Source organism: Dreissena polymorpha, chromosome 2 (genome assembly GCF_020536995.1).
Source record: "Dreissena polymorpha isolate Duluth1 chromosome 2, UMN_Dpol_1.0, whole genome shotgun sequence".
Classification (NCBI taxonomy): Eukaryota; Metazoa; Mollusca; class Bivalvia; order Myida; family Dreissenidae; genus Dreissena; species Dreissena polymorpha.
The window spans coordinates 152,586,330-152,606,329 of NC_068356.1; the positions used below are offsets into that span (position 1 = coordinate 152,586,330).

The 20,000-nt window shown below is 32.4% G+C and overlaps 2 protein-coding genes and 1 long non-coding RNA gene across 4 annotated transcripts in view; 2 read left to right on the forward strand and 1 right to left on the reverse strand.

The window, feature by feature from the left end:
• Positions 1-6,328, forward strand: part of LOC127869465 (uncharacterized) — a 314,131-nt gene extending 307,803 nt beyond the window's left edge. The window contains exon 12 of one of the 2 annotated variants that reach the window (XR_008044574.1): positions 3,275-6,328. The gene's annotated coding sequence lies outside the window, so the exon portion shown is untranslated. Of the gene's footprint in view, positions 1-2,328 lie in introns of both variants that reach the window. The other variant, XM_052412073.1, reaches the window with a different exon arrangement.
• The window catches only part of LOC127869464 (uncharacterized), a 239,366-nt gene extending 233,038 nt beyond the window's left edge, over positions 1-6,328 (forward strand). The window contains exon 11 of the mRNA XM_052412071.1: positions 2,233-6,328. Within this exon, the coding sequence (XP_052268031.1) occupies positions 2,233-2,381 (149 nt within the window). The 3' untranslated portion in view covers positions 2,382-6,328. The remainder of the gene's footprint in view (positions 1-2,232) is intronic.
• Positions 1-20,000, reverse strand: part of LOC127869500 (uncharacterized) — a 293,685-nt gene that overhangs the window by 269,996 nt on the left and 3,689 nt on the right. The gene's annotated exons all lie outside the window — the stretch shown is intronic.

Genomic DNA, 20,000 nt, shown 5'->3' on the forward strand with positions numbered 1-20,000 from the left:
CTGTTATTCAACTTAGTCTTATTACCAGGTAGATCGATGGCTCCCCGCGCGCGAAGTAATGTCCACTTCTGAAGTTCCTGTTCAATTTAATTTAACGCTTGCACATGCTCAACAACTGTGTTCTTCTCCAGATATATCAATGTTTCATCGCTTGATACTGCCCAAACATGGAGTTGTCTTAACAGTTATATTCTTTTGCATATACATGTTCTTTAACTTAATCCTGTCTCCAGAGTAGGGCAATATTTCCGTGCGCGCGTAGTACTGACCGCTTCTCTAGTTCTTTTTCCTGGGGTGGTATTCCAGAAACATCTTAAGTCATTTCTTAAATAATTTCACTTAAGTTCACAATTACAAGTTTTGTATTTCTTAACTAAAGAAGGAAACACATTTTTTGGTATTTCTAAAATAACAGTGGCATAAATGATGTTATTTAAATGTATACATTTATGACAGCTATTGTAATATGAAATGAAACACCTAGGAAATTTTTTCAATTTAAGGATAAGAATAAAATTTTACTTAATATGGTTCTGGAATACGACCCCAGTTACATTTTACGCATGTAGATGTTCTAAAACCTTTTCCGGTCTCCAGCTAAGTCGATGGTTTAACGCTTGATATTGCATACGTCTGTATTAACTGTTCAGTTATATTTTACGCATGTAGATATTCTTCAACTTTTCCTGTCTCAAGGTAGGGGCGATTGCTCCCTGTGCGGAATACTGCTCACCGCGGAGTTGCCTTAACAGTTATAGTTGTTCGTATATACATGTGTTTAAAACTTTGTCCTGTCTAAAGGTAGAACAATGGCTCCCTGCGCGGAGTACTATCTACTTCTGTAGTTCCCGTTCAGTTATATTATATGCATGCACATGTTCTACAGCTTAGTCCTGTCTTCATATAGGGCTATGGCTCCCGGCGCGGAGGACTGTCCACCTTTTGTAGTGTCTTTACAATTATATCATCCGCGTGTACATGTTCTACAAGAGTTGTCCTCTTACAGGTAAGGCGATGGTTCCTCGCGGAGTACTGCACGCCGATGGCCTGCCTCCAGACGATGGAGACCGACTTTGCTGGCATCAGCACCGCCACCAAAGAGAACATTGGACCTATGTTCAAAAAGTTGTTTGACGAAATAGTTTCTCGCGACCACGTAAAGCAAAAGTTAGGCAACAACAAGGTTTCATTGGTTTATTTTGATGGTATGTTTGGTTTTAATCACCTATAAAGTTAATGTGTGATGGGCGTTGTATATTGTTATCAACTTAAGTCTTTAATCTAAAAATATTTATATGTTGATTTAATAAACCCTTTAGAATGAATGTTGTCACACAACATGTTTAGGGTGCAAATTGGATTTATGTTTATATAACATTATTGTCCCCTACCGATGAAACCGGAGGGGGCTTATGGTTTGCGCTCTGTGTGTCCGTCAGTCAGTCAGTCAGTCAGTCAGTCAGTCAGTCAGTCATTCTGTCACACTTTTCTGGATCCTGCGATAATTTTAAAAGTTCTTAATATTTTTTCATGAAACTTGAAACATGGATAGATGGCACTATGGAAATTATGCACGTCATTTCATTTTGTTCCTACGTCAAAAATTCTGGTTGCTATGGCAACAAATTAAAAAACTATTTTGACAATGGTGGAGTTTCACCGGTAGGGGACCATATTGCTTGACAATAATCTTGTTAAATATTCGTTTTCAATTTTGATTTAAACTGTCTTGTTCAAATATTACGTTATCGAATGACTGTTCTCATCACACGTGGTGAATTTTTAGTTCCTTAAAAAAAGGTAAATACTACATATCTCAGTTTGACAAAATTAGATTAATTGGAATGTGAAGGAATACAACTGTCTGCTTCATAAGCAACGCGAACTGACGAACATAGGACTGCAGATTGGTAGTCTGCAACTGCTAACAAATGATCTCTATATTGGCCGTAATAAGGACAAATATGCTGGGATATGCCATCATAAAATATAAATGACATTAGAATCGGATTGAAGCCGTGCAGCGTTGAGTCTTTTAACTAATACATTACGGAATATTTGTTTCAGTGTATCGAAAAGGAAAAAAATGTAACATACGAATTAAGGACATAACATGTTCTTAGTGTAAATAATATTATCTCGATTATATTTAGTTTCAATATTAACTTTCAAATTGACGCAATAAAATCTAACATAAAATGAGTAAACACGTTTATGCTTTTATTGTTGCAGACCAACATTCAGACACTCCTCTTATAGATCTCTTGGAAAGGAGATTATGGACCCGGAAGCAACTGTCATTTACTGAAGACCAATCAATTCGTGTACTGTTGTCCAGATATAACTATACACAAATTCCTACAGTTGCATCAATAGGATAATTCATAATTGTCACCACGAGTTATTATGTTGTGCCGTCCATATCAATACTTTATTCTATTGTTGACCTCATCTTCATATTGAAATTTTGAATATATTTGTTATTTTGAATTGTTTTCACTTAAGTTACTTCAGTTCGTCACGATTCATTTGTTTTTTTAATCTAATTACCATTTGTGTTATTTATCAGTACTACGCAGATTTGTTCGGTGAATATCGAATAGTATATCCACACGAAACAAAATCCTTCTTACAAGTATTTGAAAGAAGACAACTATTAAATGTAATCTTGTTATTCTGAGAATAATGTTAGTTGTTGCTCATTGAAGTCCACCAAAGTCGTCGATTTGAAGGATTATTGACATTTAAACGATATTGGTTGTGCATTTGTACTACTTTGACTTATGAAATCAATGTCAGTTATTAAGTTCATAATTGACATATAATCTGTTTAGCTGTTTATATTGTAAGTTATCGCTCGGCAGTATACCGACATGAAAAGGCGATACTTTTAAAAATATGTTCATAACAAAGTTACATTTTATTCTTCTTCTTTTACAATCCGTCTGGGCTTCACATATGTACTTTCATTTTTCGAAATCTGAATAACTAATGAATTTCAAAATATGTTTTATATGTAATATAAATAAATTGTTGCGTTGCTTTGGAATGCAAAAATTCAGGAAGCTATTCTATTTAGGAGTGAAGTTCACTTTCTGGAATGATAACCGTTGATGGATCATCCATATAAAATGTATGTTATATGATATTTGACGAGTAAATACTTGTCTCGTTTCAATTACTCTCAGTATAGCTATAATGGCTCAAGGATACAATAGCCGACAGAAAGTTTGTGTTAATAATTATTGACTTTTCATAATTGAAATATACACAGGTTTGTGATATGTTATTTTTATACCAGAATTGCTGCTTTTATCGAATGCCTACAGTCTATTTGCTTCTATTTGAAATTGCGTGGCATGTTTTTATTCTGATTCAAAAACGAACCCAATCAAATTGCGTAAATACTATTTTGCTTAAAAAAAGGTAAAACGTCTATGAAGAGCACTCTTGAATTAGGGTTAAGAAGAAAAAGGACCAGAAGATGTTTCTACAGTTGGACAAAGGTTCTCAAATCCGAGTATGAGTTAGCGTGCCGGTATCGCTGTATTCTTTATGAATATATGTGAACGACAATTAATTTAATGTACGATTTACAAATTGTTTATAATATGCGTTTTCTAACTTGCATCGTTCATATAACAATTCATGATGAACACAAGTACAGACATTTCATTTTTACTTCTATCTCGTTGTCATCAGTACGGTGCCATGTTGAACCTGTTGTTTGTTAAAGATGACCATTATTTGTGATTATGTATTGTTCATGGAAAACGCGTTAAGACGTATATTATTCATACTATATGAGACCATCAGACAAAAAGTATAGTGTTACATTTAAAGTGATAAAAGATATCATACTCTGAATATTATGGTCGATATTATCCTTTGTTTAAGCACTTATTTATGAGCACTGTTTTCTTGATATAAATTATAAATAATATAGGAAAGGTACATTAAAGTTAATCGGTAAATAATGACGAAATTAACAAACGTTGTAACAATAAATAATGCATTGTATATTTCCATGGCAGGTAAGCTATATTGTATCTTAACTAAATTGGAAAATGATTATCCGTTAAATAATCGCGGGCTTATTAAATCGCAATTAGCAATTCATTCACATTTATTTAATTCTAATTGTGTGTTTTATATAAAAAGGTATAGCTATAATTATAATGATAGCGTGCATATAATTTTTTCATTCACCGGTGAACAGCAATTTGGAGCTTTTAAATAGTATCACATGTAGTATCACATGTTTTATTCAACGCAAACAGATTGAACATGTTCATGTGCATTACTATATTCATTTGCTTAACGTTGTGCGTGTGCTTCATGTATATTTGTAAGATCAAATTTAGTAAGTTATGCAAGCTTTTTACATTTTAAGACAATTAAAAACAAATCAACCACTGTGTTATGTTGTACTTTAGGATTAAAATATTTTTAATAAGCATCTCGGTGAAAATACTGTTATATGAACGTATGATTTACTAATCTTAAATTGTTGTATTTTTAATTACCATATAATGGTAATACAGCATACGCCATCAACATGATCTGAAACAGTTATTATATTAACAAATGTTTACAGCAACTCATGCACAACTACACAACTTATTTACACTTGATATGAACCTCTTAACTATAAGCTCTAAATTTGGATTGTTTTTAAATTTCGTTTTGATGCGATCGTATGCACAGGCAAGGCTTTTAATTCCAAGCATTTTACAAGCGAGTTGAATCCACAATTACTTCCACCCTACGTATTAATCTTTAAAGCGTTGTAAGTAGCTGTTCGATGAAAACAATGTGGTTATGTTGTCATAGAATACGAGTTGTATGGTATGTCACTTCGATAGCGTGCACTTGTGTACTGCGCATGTTGTTGTTGTTTCGCTTGAAATGTTATTTTGTATTTTAAATGTAAATGTAGATAATTTACTTTTAACTCACCTGAACACGAAGTGTTCATTGCGATCTTTTGTGATTACCCTGCGTCCGTTGTATGGGTGACCTGTGTCGTGGTGCATCAACGTCTAGCTCGTTACTGAGCTCGAAGCAACGTTTGTTATCAATTCTTAAAGAAACTTGCTCCGAAGGTATATCTTAAAAATATACTGTAAGCGCTCGAATCATGATCACTTGTATCCGAAAACTAGGTCACCAGAAAACATCTAAAAAATCAGTGTTATCACTCTTGATGACTATATAATCAATGGCAAGAAACTTAGCCAACATGTTTTTCGTTACAATATATAGGCCGAGTTGTATTCATGGTTATGTACACCTATATACTAGATCACAAGTTACAATCATAGTAATCCTTATTATGACTGTATTAGAGAGATTGTTTTACTCAATATTGACGAAACGTGGTCAGAATGTTTACTTTGACAATATTTAGACCAAGTATGAATTTCCACCTCTAGCATTGAAAATCTAAGTCTACAAGGTCCGATTTCGGAAAACGACAACAACTTGTAACCGCTCTTGAAACCGCATTTATTACTTAATCTTGATGAAACTTGGTCAGATTATGTATCGTATTAATATTTAATCTGTATTCGAAACTGGGTCACATGCGTCCAAAACTTGCCAGGTCAGATTTTAGAAACAAATTGCAGCATCATAAAGGCTACAGTCGGGTCTAAATGTTTATTAAACTTGGTTTGTCTGTTTATCGTGATAATACAACTGTCACGTTCGAATGTGGATGTGTGAACCAAGAACAGCAGGTCAAGTTACGACTATTGCTTTACCTCTAATTCAGATGGGCGTCTCATGACCATAATTGCCTTATTGTTTAAATAGACTGTTGGTACACTTATTATGTAACATATGCATGTATCATAATAGTGTTATTGATTATATATTTTTATTCCAACTATGTATAGTTGCTCAATGGTTGATATGTTAACTAATTTATATTTATTATGTGTAATGTTGACAACTTCCCAGTGCTCAATTTTCACGCATATTTCATAGCAATTAACTTCATAATCGACGAGTTCGTTTAAAAAAGTTGATAAATAAAATAAAATTAATTTAATATTTGTTTAATGTATTGAATGTTACAAATATATATAGTAAAAAATATAATGCTATTTATTTTAATTACGATAAAATTCCCTGTAAACAGATTTGTGTATTTAAAAACGCGGTATAAACTGTAAATACGAATGCCATCATTGTGTGTCCAGACTTTGCAATACACTTGTCATGGAATGGTGAGGGTAATTATACAAGTTGATAATCATAGTTGAACATAAACTATCAGTATACATCAAATCGTTTACTGCTTAAAATAAATGTGTGAACTGAATCGACTTTTTAGTCATTGGTTTGGTTGTTGTGAATGTCACCTCCATAAACAATAGGACGGACTATATGCATGCATAAGTTCTCCACAAGTATGAATATTTAGTCAACTTTCCAAAAAACCAACGTGAAACAGTGCTGCATGTGATCAACATATAAATACGGATGAGACATGAACATCAATTACATTTAAACTTGCGTGTCAATATAGAGAAAGGTATTGCTCACGGTTTGAAATATAGTCTCTTATTAAGACACTGTTAACGGTATGAACAATATCATTATTCATATATCTAAAAAATCAAATCATACTACTGGCCAATACGTTCAAAGATACGTTGATGCGTATTGTAAGGAATCCATAAACAGGCTATGCATTATATATTAACAGCGACACTCTCCCTAACATCATCAGGTATGTGAAATAAATAACATAAGTAACTTGGGCAATATGATCAGAGCAACAAATGTTCAAATACTGATTTCATAACGAAAGCATTGTTGCAAATAAAGTAATAAAGCAATACATTGAGGGCGACATAAGCCATTCCCTCATTTTCTTTAACACGTCACTGCAATATCAGACATAACAGTAACATTAAATTGACATTGACAATGATTGAACATACACATTAAGAGGGTCGATAATGGTATCAGTAGATTCAAAGCGAATAAAGTACTAACTCGATCAATACGTTGATAGTAGTTGCAACAAAGTAAAACAATGGTGATGGTGATATGGTGTAATTGCAGGATAATTATATTAATCCAAGTTTGAAAATGTCTACAGTAATGTAATAGGAATCGCCGAGATATTCCGAATTTGAACATTTGACAAAATACATATGAATTTATTGCGTACGTTTTTTTTAACACCATGCACAAATAAACCACTTCCGACGTTCAGCTGCCAAAAAAGACCAGAAAATCAGACGCTTGTTTGATCAAAATTAGTAAAGCGTAACATTTGTATTTCCTTTGCTGTAATCGTTAAATATAAAACTTCATGCTTTCGGTTTGAAAAAAGACGTTTTTGTTGTGAGTATGTCTCCTGAAAACCCCGAAATTTGATGTCGATTTTAAAAGGTTTTGTGTTTCTTGCCAGGTAATAGGTTCATTGAACTCGATTTTATAGATAAACACGTGTCGTATTGTCTTACACGGTTTTTGTCGTTATCAGGAAAAACTTTGCGCTGTACGTATGTACATATACAAGTTCATAGAAATCAAGAACAACTAACGTTGACAAATACACTCGTAATGTGAAAACATCAGTTAACAGAGATAATCAAAAGCTTGTGATTTGTTAATAAATGAACACGATAATACAAAATTAATACATCATATATTGCAACTCGACCACATTAACAACTTCAGCGACATTGGTAATAAGATAATCAACTATGTTCTGATACAAAGCAACCATGACATGTTAAGTATAGACATAATAACCGTTTAAATAGAAACAATGTAATACATAATTACAAATTATGTCATATTCATATGAATGCTGCATTTTGATTGGATAATTTGTTCACGTGACCGGTTTTTTCCTTTTCTGATGAACCCACTTCGTATGCAAATTTAAACATGAATATTCATGGCGCTACTTTTTGGTCATAAAAAAGTTGCCAAAATGACGTTATGTTTTGCGCAAAATTTCATGGCGCTGTTTTTTATTGATCAATAGCGGAATGACATATTTTTTGCGCGAACTTCAGCGATATACCCGCTTGACGGAGATGACCCCAAAACTGAACATAGATTCATACGTTAGATTAAAAATGAATATTATGACCCTGACCACGATAGAATTTCAGCTTTAAGATCATTTTGTGTTGTAATTATAACAATTGAATAGCACTTTTCTGCATTTCATCGGTGTTTGAACTGTCGGCAAAAATACACCTTATTTATACATAAACGCCGTCGGCGTTTATGCAAATAAGGTGTAATATTCCCGACAGTTGATACACCTATGCTATTCAACTCTTAAATAAATATGCCAACGACATTAATAACAAACATCTCGCTAGTAATACAAAAATGATGACAATACAAATGTTATGAATACATGAATCTAAAACGGCAATAGTTTTTCAAATAAACAAAATGTGTATTTATAAACCAGCATTGATACTATGTTTATCAACAGATTTACAACGATAGTAGTATTTACGCTGTCATAACATTTACAGAGGTTACTTCTAAATAAAATTAAACGTGAATTATGTCCAACAGTTACATGAAAGCGATATTTAAATTGACCTATCAATATATTTACATATATTTGTTCAACATTTACTTTAAGGCGTTATCATCAAAAATGGTGTTTATACGTGTGCCATGTCATGTAAAATTTAAAAAAGAACAAACATATTAAAGGGGTACATGACATAATGTATGTTTTTACCAGAAAAATAGCATAATCAAATTTGTAAAAAGAACTGCAAAATGCACGCTATGAATAGTATGTATTCCATATTAACATTAAAGAAGCAATTTCAGAGAAAGAATAATACAGATGTTAAAATATGTATATTTATAATTGCAACATTGTTGTGTTAAATAAGTTTCCGACAGTATTTCCGATCGTAATATTAGTTTATTGTTAACGAGAAAAACAAGATTTCTTGGGATAGATGTTTTGCGATTATAATTTAACCATATGTAACACATATATTAAAATGATACGTATTAATACACAATACCAATTGTGAAATTATTTCTACATTAGCCTACACTATATGATATCTTGTGGACATTTATTGATGGGAAAAAATGTAGAGACACAATTTATTTCCTTACACGCTAACACACACACAAAAGAACTCGCATTACTATAAATGAGACACAATGCTGGTAAATAACAGCAGTTTTAAAAAGAAACAAATTCATTTCGTGCTTTGATCCCGCTGGAGTTCAACTAAGATAGGAATAATACAATTTACTTTGCCGACCTCTGTCAACTTGTCAGCAGACGGTTAAATCATGTATTTTCTTAGGGGATTTATACATCATGCGAAGGTTTGATTTTTATCAAATAATTACAGCCATGTGTATTTATATTTTCTAAACCTTACTAGTATACATACAGAATCATTTCCAGTCATTTTAATAAAGTTTTTTTGTTTAAACTTTAGGCGGAACCTCTGTTTATTCTCAGGTGCCCGGTTACGCTCGGAAGATATGCGGATGGTGCGCGGTTGAGTTATTGCTCGGATTAATGTTAAGACCACGCAAGGCTCGGACCTGCTCGGAGCCTAAGTACATAAGCTTTGTTTCTTTGACAATGAAGGGCTCTGATTTTTATGGAATAAAAGGCACATTCTCATTAATAGTTTTTTTTCGAGAAATAATATTTTTAGCTATAAATAATTTGCATACAATATAGCTTTGAATAAGATTTTAGATTAAGTCGTAGGGATATCTTGTCGTACCTTTTATTGAGACTGGTTGAGCATTGTAAATGTGAGTTTAATAATTGTGTTATTCATGATAAATTGTTGAAGGAATTGATGTTGTATTCTTGATGAAAGTTAGTTAAAAATGAAAATGTGTTCAACTTTATTTGATTGTTTATTAGAATTATTATATGACTTAGGCTATTATCTTCAGTTTCTTTGGTTTTAACAGAGTCCATTTTATTTAAAAATAAAATGTTTTAATACAACTTAATTAAAGAAAAGTCGGTTTGACACTAAAGTAAGCCCGATATCACATTGCAATAAGAAAAAGAAAAAGAAGAACCGCTCAGCTCGTTACAGCATTGTCCTAAGTTATTTCAGCTTGCGCACGAATGACTGATTGTTGTTACGTAGAGTTTAAACACCCGAAAAACATCATTTCCGCAAACAACGTCAAATTATAAATGTAAAATATTTTTCGGAATGTTATTATAAAAACATAGTGTTATAGGCAAACATCAAATGCATATGTGCATTATGCTTATATTATACATTTTATAAGGCAGTTTATTATAAAGACCGTTATGAATCATAGTTTTTAATATATATATCCAAAATGATTCTTTGCATAAACGGTCTAGATTGTTTTCAACAACATCATCAATAGGCACAAAAGAGAAATCATATAAATTGCAATCATTGTCAGTAAATCCAAAATGTGTTGCAACATGTGGAATAGGATTGATTAAACCGTTTTTGATATCAAATATACGGCTATTCATTCTGTGGGATAATTTTGATTAGTCTGCCAGAAATATTGTTACAGCAATTTGTACATGTTATCAGATATTACGTCAAGTGCAATTAACATCATAGTCTAATCAATGGATAAACCGGTAATACTACTATTGAATTTTGAACATATGTTAATATTATTGCAGTGAGTGCATATTCGTCGGTAACATTTACCAGATAAATATATCTGAGTATTTTTTATAAGACACTGAAGATTACACAATACTGTTACTAAAATTCTTAGGTCATTTATAGGCAAAATAGGCTTAAATGAATGTAGGAATTTCACATTTTCCTTATCTGATAATCTTAATAAATCCCAGTATTTGTGTAATATTTTAGCAATATAAGGATGTGATGTGTAAAAACATACAGTAAAGAATATTATTGAATCAGTATATCTCTGAGAAACACTTAATGAATCATCCTGTGCCATATTATTCACTTTAAAAAAGCCTTATTAAATAATATGTGTTGGATGATTTCTACTTTTAAAATAGTTAAATACACTATATAGTGACTGATTACATACATCAGATATGATACGTCTATAGCGCTTAGCCTGACTGTACGGAATACTCCGTTAATATAACATGGTGTGAGATGACGTAAAATCTAAATAAAAATGCATATTAGTATGTTTACAAAAAAGTGTCTTGTTAACTTTTTGATATAGATACATAAAGGAATGATACAGACTGTTCAGATATACTAGAGGTAAATTATTAAAGGTATCAATAAAAGTGTTTAAATCTTCAAAAGAGCCATTTCATCATTAAAATGTCATCCAAAATCTAAGCCAAATATATGATTTAATCGGCGTATTGTTAAGACAATCTTACTCAAATTTTCCTCAAAAAGCGAAGCTTAATGTAAATAAGTATCATAATTAAAATCAAAACAATTATTTTCAAAAACAACTTGTAGTAGTATGCTAATATTATTAACTTATAAATTATTATTTATAGCTGTTGTTTCTTATAAAATATGTACAAGCTTCTGTTAGTGCGTTATTATACGAGTTTATACATTACCATACGTTTATAAAAAATCAAAGCAAATCATATGTGAGAATACCGCACACTTGTCGTACCTTTTATATTCCTAGATTAATTTTTGTGTTGATTGCGAGAACATTTTAACGTCTGCGAAACCGAGCAACCGTTCACGTAATCAAAACACATTATGGCAGGTGTGTTATTGTTTTGTTTAGAAAACAACATCCTAATCAAAAGATAAGAGAGTATGGTTTCGTGTTTAAATATATAATCGCATTTCTCAACACAACAAGTCTGATTTTAATATCATGAAGATTGTGTAGTCTTATTTCGTGCGGAAATCTTTCGAAAGGAATAAAAGAAAAGTGGGGCCGTCAAATGCGAAATACGGAATGAATGATAGGCACGCCCGTACAATGCGTTCAATTATTGGACGTTGAAGCGTCAATACGAACGATGTCAGCGGATTTGAAGATAGGTACAGACACATCAAACGACGTCATCAAGTCTGATATAGCCGCGCGAATTTCCACTATTTCATCATGTTGGACGCGCCCGTAATTAATTTGCTGGTAAACCCTATGATAACAATGTGCAAATTACGTTTTTTTTAATGTTCTTAAAATCATGATTGCATACAATTCAAGAAATATTGGCTAAATATAGTAAATATTGAGTCTAAATTCATTTATTGATTTGATCACAATAGACAATTCTTAGTTTATTCCTGGAACCTCATGTACTAGCAAGAACTATAAAAAGGCATCTCAGACGAATGTCAACCTAAATTTAAACTGCAAGGTGAAGTCACCAAATAAAGTGATAACTGTTTGTTTTTAAATCCATTTCAGGGTTGAAGTCTGTAGACATTTTATAGATACATTTCGTTTCAGATATTTGCCTTGTGTTGGACCAAAATATTTCAACCCTTTTTGGAATGCATCAACCATACGTTTTGGTGTGTTATTTTTTGCTCTTTATTTGAAATGTAAATACTTATAAAACTGGTCAATACTACAATTTTAACTGCTATTTATCAATCTACAATGAAATAAGTATCTTCCCTTTCGCTTAATAGTGACACGATCCGAATCATTGGCATAAACTGTGTCGCGGACGAGCGTTGAGCCCTTACATTTTCAGGTTGTGTGTGCTTTAATTATAAATACTTCATACCAACATTGAAGCCTTAACTGTTTGTTTTTATATAATTTGAGTATTCTTCCCTTTACTAGTTCGTTTTTTTATAATGATTTACTTCGTTCTTTATGCTAGTATACTTAAACCTATTTAATAGATCACACATCATAAATATTATATAAATGTTATATTAAATAAATGTCGTACCTCTTGACTTTACTGACTGGTGCCTTTACTGATTTCACTAGCTTTATGTGATAATTCTCAAACTATTTAATGGAGCATTACTGTTACCAAGGGATGGATGTCGATCTTAAACCTATTTAATTGTTCACTACACATACACTTGGAGACTTTTCTAACCCAACACTTTTCAAACTTTAATATTTCTGTTATGATTTAAGATTTTAATTTAAAACTTCAGGTGTGACTATTGGACGCTTTAGCACATGGGGTATGTGTAGAGTCTACTTTTTGTGCACGTGCAAATAGTGAAACGCAATATTATTATAAATTAATTTCAATTTGATTATTTCATGTGGGTTTTTACACCAGTAAAACATATAAAAAAATTCTTTTAAATGTCTGGTTCAAATAGATATTCAGAAGCGCAACCGCGCACTTTGGCGAATTGCATGCTACCCAGCCTACGTGATAAAGTGTCCGATCGTTACGGATGATTGACTTTATCGTTAGCTTGCACCGAATGTAGTCAAATAATTACATCTACAATTTTAAATAAAATTCGTTACTCATAAGAGAGAAATTTAAGTTTGAAAAGTGTTGCGTTAGAAAAGTCTCCACTACACTTCCAGTTAACATGTAATTTGCCTAAATGCGCGGTTGCGCTTTTTAATATTCATATAAGCAATACATTTTTAAAAACTAGTTGTATGTTATCCTGATGTAAGAACCCACCATCAATGTTGAAATTGAATTCTTTTTAGAATAATATTGCGTATTTTACAAGTACTTACTTAATGGTGTATTACATACGTACATACAAAAAATAACTTTCTGAATGGCGTACATGAGCTTCACTTACTATCTTTATCGTAAAAACGTAATAGTGTACGTCTTGGATCTACTTAATCGTACTTACATAATGGTGTAGTAAGCCTTCATATCTCATGGCGTACTTCTCGTTATTATCGCATTTTCTTAACGTTGTACTGCTGGTACGTAATACATATTGTATTTCTCGATTGTATTAAAGCTATGCTACGTGTACTTGTCTTCAATGTGTACTTGTACTAATTAGTTCTAGTAATTTTAAACCAAAAGTTCTAGGGATAAAGTTACATTTTTGCATAGGCATTGTCACAGACGAATGTTATATTATGGCATAAAATAACTGAACTGCTCTATACTTTTATATCTGACCTGGATAAAATAAATAAATATGGAATATGCGATGTTACAAAAAATATCAAATGTTATATTTATTTAAGTTGTCACAGCGCCTACAATTACTTGAACACCTCCGCCTTAAACCATACCAACAACCAAACAATACAACAGCGCCTACAACCACACCAACAAACACAGCACCAACAACACCAACAACCACACCAACAAACACACCAACAATAACGATTGCACGTTCACCAGCACGAACAACGCCATCGTCTACAACTGTACTAAACACTAAAACGACAGTGTCATCTATAAAGGGTTCTTTTGTGCAATCAACTGCAGGTTAGTATTATCACTTTTATCCTTTCTATAAGATCTTTGAACCATTAATTTCCTGGCGAGTCGTAAAATTAAATGTATATAAGGTTAAGATAGTATGCAGTTTAAAAACTTTAACTACGGTTTTGTCGATGAACTAAGTAAACGATTATCTTAATCTTGTTTTCAACTGTTCAGATGTATTATAATGTGCTGCTTGTGAATCAAACAAACGCCTTTCAAGAAGTATAACAGACAAACAGAAATACATTTTAACATTACATTCTAACCCTAACCCTAACCTTAACCGAAGACTTGTCGATAGTACATTGTCTAAAATCATACATTTACAAATAATTTGTAAACGTGAAAATACATTCTCAATTTCATTTTTTTCTGTGAGAAAAAAAAAATAACAAAAAAAAAATCAACAGTCGGGCTAAACGTTTTAAGTGCACATAAATGAAAATACAATTTCTGTATGGAGATTAGCAACAAATGAATATAAATTTGACTTTGCAAAATATATTTATACATACAATGTTTAAATAAATGTATAAATACAACTACTATTGCTCTTAGCGTATTTTAACACTGTTAACAATTTTAAGATAAATTCAATTACATCTTCTACAATTCATAACTGCTAATTTTAACATATATGCCGCCCTTGTTTATAATTTTATTCAGTCATTATCTATTGTGACAAAATCATTATATTTACAAAATACGTAAACGTTATACAATTTTATTGTAGTTGTGTTTGTTTGTGTTTCGATTTCACTTAACTATCGATTACTATGACATGATATTGGATCGTATATTTGTATCTAAAACTATGTCGTCTTTCGCTCAATATTTATGTATGAAACAGACGTCAAATAGCTTCGGTAAAAATAATTTACGTAATTAAATAGCGTAGGCGAACTGACGTCGTCTGAAGATTGGTGGTTTAAAGAAGAGTATGGTAATTCATTAACTTACCTATTGCTTAATAACAATCATACGGCTGTATATATATATATATATATATATATATATATATATATATATATATATATATATATATATATATGTCTATATAATTTTTAGGAGAATACAGGAATGAGTGTATAGATGCGTGTTATAAAATTACTCTCGCGTGGTACTGCATATTCAATCCCAATGCCTATGTACTCTTGGCAGCGCGAAGTTAACAAACATTTATATAAAAATACCTTTTCTTCAGCAAGTTAACCGGTCCTTCATTGCCAGTTAGAATGGAGTAACCCTCCTAAGTACAAGAAGGATATTCATGGCTGCGACATGTGTGTCTGTGACACAGGATTGGGTGTACACGTCATCTTTAGATGATGAAGTATGTGCATTGTTTGTTTGATTAATACAATTGTATTCATGTTCTGGTGATTTAATTTAAATTGTTAATATAAGTGTTGTTGGAAGGTTTGACTTAAGCACTGACATACCAATCAAGAAATATTATCTTTTGACTAACATCAAACCAGACGCAGGTAAACACGATGGTAAAAAGACATGTTTTGTCACTGTTATAACGTTGTTTTTCCACACATAGTACTTTGATAGTTAATAATAAGTATCATGTTTATATGTAAATTAGATCTCATTCTTTACATATAAACAGTATATACAACTACAGGTAAGTAATTCCTGCATTGGTAATGTTTAAGTTTTAGTTGTTTATCAAATTACCAATTGGCCTAGCGTTTACGCGTTCTTACACTTAAACATTTGCAGTGTTCTCGAAGATAATATGGCGCTTTATTTTATGCTTTCATGTGGTTTATAGAGAAATATCAGTGAAATAAAACTGATATTTCACTGTTTCAAACAGTGAAAAATAACAGTGAAAAATATCGATATTTTTCACCGTTTCAGTAAGATACTGGAACTACTTCCCCAATAACCCCAGAGTGAGCCTTAGTTTCAATTTTCATTCAAGGGAAATTAGTCATTCTACTTGAACCTGAAACACACATTAATCCTTATACATACTTATTTCGTCTGCTAAACTCTTTAACAACAACAATGGATGAATTGGACAACAATGAAATAAATCTTCTTTTCTCAAATATCTTTGCCTTAGATGACTTGTTTACGGAAATGAATGAACACGATGATGACAGCGGTTCAAAATAACAAGAAATAACATCAGCAACACCAACAGCAGGAACGGCAACATCAGCCCCACCACCACTGACACCAGCATCAACACAGGAAGAAAAAAAAACAACCTAGCATCAACACCAACAAGGAATTTCAGATCTGTAAGTATGGATAGCTTTCTGCTTGAAAACGAAAATTTAAATAAAAGAAAGAAAACCGACAAATACATCAGACTTGTCAAACCTGTCTTAACAATCATTAAAAAGGAGGCAAGACATATTGAGAAAATACCTCCTCAAGAATTGAACGCTCTGGTCTGCGAGTTTTTATCGGGTGTTACTAAAAGGATGGATCAGAGTATGAACCTACATCTCTGAGGGTATTTTTAAGCTCAATCGACAGGCATTTAAGGCACATGAACTACAAGCACTCTTTGATAAATGACCCTGAATTTGCCAAAGTGAGGGAAGCATTAAAAAGTAAGTAAAAAGCTCTGACAAAAGAAGGTTATGGAAATAAACCGCATCAAGCCAAGGCATTAACAAATGAACATATTGCAGCTTTTACGCAGATTAAATCTATGAGAATCGAGCCAAAGAGCTCTATTACACTCACTGTGGCTAATATGTACAGCCCATTTTGGGATGAGAACCGGCAAGGAAATTCACACCCTCTGTTGGGGTGATGTCAGCCATTGAGTTGATTTTGAAACTGGTTAAGAATTCATCACCTTCGACACTAAGCGTCAGACGAAAACACGTACTGGTGAAAATGCTAGGGATATAAGGTGATTTTCCTACTTAAATATATTTGAATACATAAATCTTAATTAATCATTTATATGAAAACTGATACCGTTTATCAAATATATACATGGAATTTTTCTTAAGTCAAAATAATACAAACATGGAGGATTTGTTTGTTAAGGTAGAATATAGATTTTATTTCACGAGTGATCATAAAAATTATTATTTTCACGAGTGGCAAAGCCACAAGTGAAAATATATTGTTTCTATGATAACGAGTGAATTAATAGACGATATTTTACAATATAATTCTTATGTGAGTTATTAATCTACAATAGACTTCACTTTTGGTGAAATATTATTTAATTTAAACAAAATATTTCATGCAACACACATTTTTACTATTCATAGGACAGTTAAGCCAAGGGCATATGCAGTTTCCGAACAACCTGGCAGTGACCAGGTGCATCACAACAAGATATATGCCGACACACGCTCTGTTGACATGATGACAGAAGGCAGCCCCTTCTTCTAAACTCCTGGCAACAAGACACAGCAATGCTTATTCAGGAAGTCAGCCATTGGAATAAATAAGTTATACAGCATAATGACTGAGATGAAAACAGATGCAGGTATTCAAGAGCCAAGAATCAACCCAAACCTGTCAAAACCCTATAATATATATATACACTTTTTTTCAGTGCAAGAAAGTACTTGATTCAGAAGCTGAATGACGAAAATGTTCCTGCTCATCAAATTATACAGATTTCAGGGCACATAAATATTAGCAGCTTAAATAATTACAGCAGTTTGAACAAGAACAGTCAAGGAACAGTAAAAAAATATTTCAAAATTACTTTTTCATTCAAACCAGTCAGTTGAAAAGCACAACCGCACTCCCACTGCTTCAGCAACACCTGCATCAAGTGATTTTCCGATGGCCCGGGGATTTTTTGTCAACTCACATTTCCAGGGCAATGTCACATTTAATTTTCTGAATCTTACATGGGCCTTTCTCAGACACAGAACGTAGTCAATCACCAGAGTCAATCTCCATCCCGTTCGCCGGCGGTAACCGCGGATTCCCCAGTACAGCTACGCTACAAGCGAATCCGTCTTATTGCAGACAGTGACCATGATTGATATCGAAACGATTTAGCACATGAACACTGTTAAAATATGTTTGCGTTCCTAGTTCAATCCAATGTGTTAATAATCCTACAAGTCGTAAAAATGTTTTTCAACATGGCGAACACTTTCGTTACTTTGAGTTTAGTTGAATACACAAATTACTACGCCAGCATATGCAACGCTATTAATTTCATAATAATTTAAATGAAACTCTTGTTTGTTCTAATATTGAATGTATAAAGTACATGTATTTAACTTGAAATAGATGTATGTTGAATAAAACATTGATGTTAAGACACTTTTACATTTCTTTCAGATGTGAACTATTTTCTTGTGTAGTAAGTTCTTTGTGCGTTCTAAAAATTGAGGCACCACGCGGGGAAACTTTATGAGGCAAATTCAGAAAATTAACAAAACGACAAAAATAAGTATAAAATAAAAAGAAAATGTGTTGGTTTCTGTAGCATATCGAATTTAATTCACTTGTGATCATAGAAAAAATATTTTCACTCCTGGTTACGCCACTCGTGAAAATGTAAATTTCTATGATCACTCGTGAATTAAATTCGATATGCTACCGAAACCAACAAATATCCGCTATATATTATCAGCAATCAAACTTTAATAATATTTGTTTTTTATATCTTTTATAACAATTTGACACCCGGAAAATGTACATTGACGATAATTTGACACGAACTTAATTGAAAAGCGATTACATAAAATGCCATACTGATTCTCTGGTAACTAGATGCAGTACACAGGTTTGCATCTCATTACAAAAAAGCATAAGGAAGAGACAGGAATGCAACACTATTATCCTTTATTCGGACATTAAAGTGGGTAACAATACAAAGCATGCACAATTTTCAAACTAATATCAAGGATTGAACAACTCATACGCATGCACCTTAACATTGCAGAGAAGCATGATAATCTCAATTATAGGCATTCCTTCAATTGTAGCATCGGTCAGGCACAACATATGTTTGAAAATGATGGAGTTAATAAGTGTTATCGGTCAGTGGAATAATAACACTTTAAAATATAGGGCCATCATCTCCAATGTTATTGTGCGCTAGTGACATAAAAAATCACATATTGTGCAGAGTATTAGCTCTGTTACAAAAAGCCTTTTTGCGTTAACTACTTGGCACAGTTTCATACCTCCTCAGTTATTAAATTAAAATTATGTGGCAATATCGGTATCTATTATCTGTCTGACTTCTCACACGCCGTGACTTTCTTCGAGATACCTTGTGACTTATTTTCAACTACACGATATATATAAAACATTTAAGAAAAAAAACACACACAGCAATTATGCCTTTTGTAAAAATAAAGTCACCATATTTCAGTGCAATGATAACAGATATTGGACACAGACCATACCGCCATGTAATGTGCATGTAAAACATAGATGAAGCGGATTGGAAAGGTGAAGCTATTTGCTTGTTTTTTGTAAATTACTTCCTGTTGAATGTTGCTCAATTTCCTCGTTACTTTATCACTTAATAACCCCGATACCCCATTACTCATTGCTTTGTTTTTTATTCACTTCATTATTACGATATACAGTAACTCAGATACACCTTTACCCCCTTGATCCTTAACCCCGTTACCCCGATACTCCATTATTTCACGAATACGACAGTCCGTTA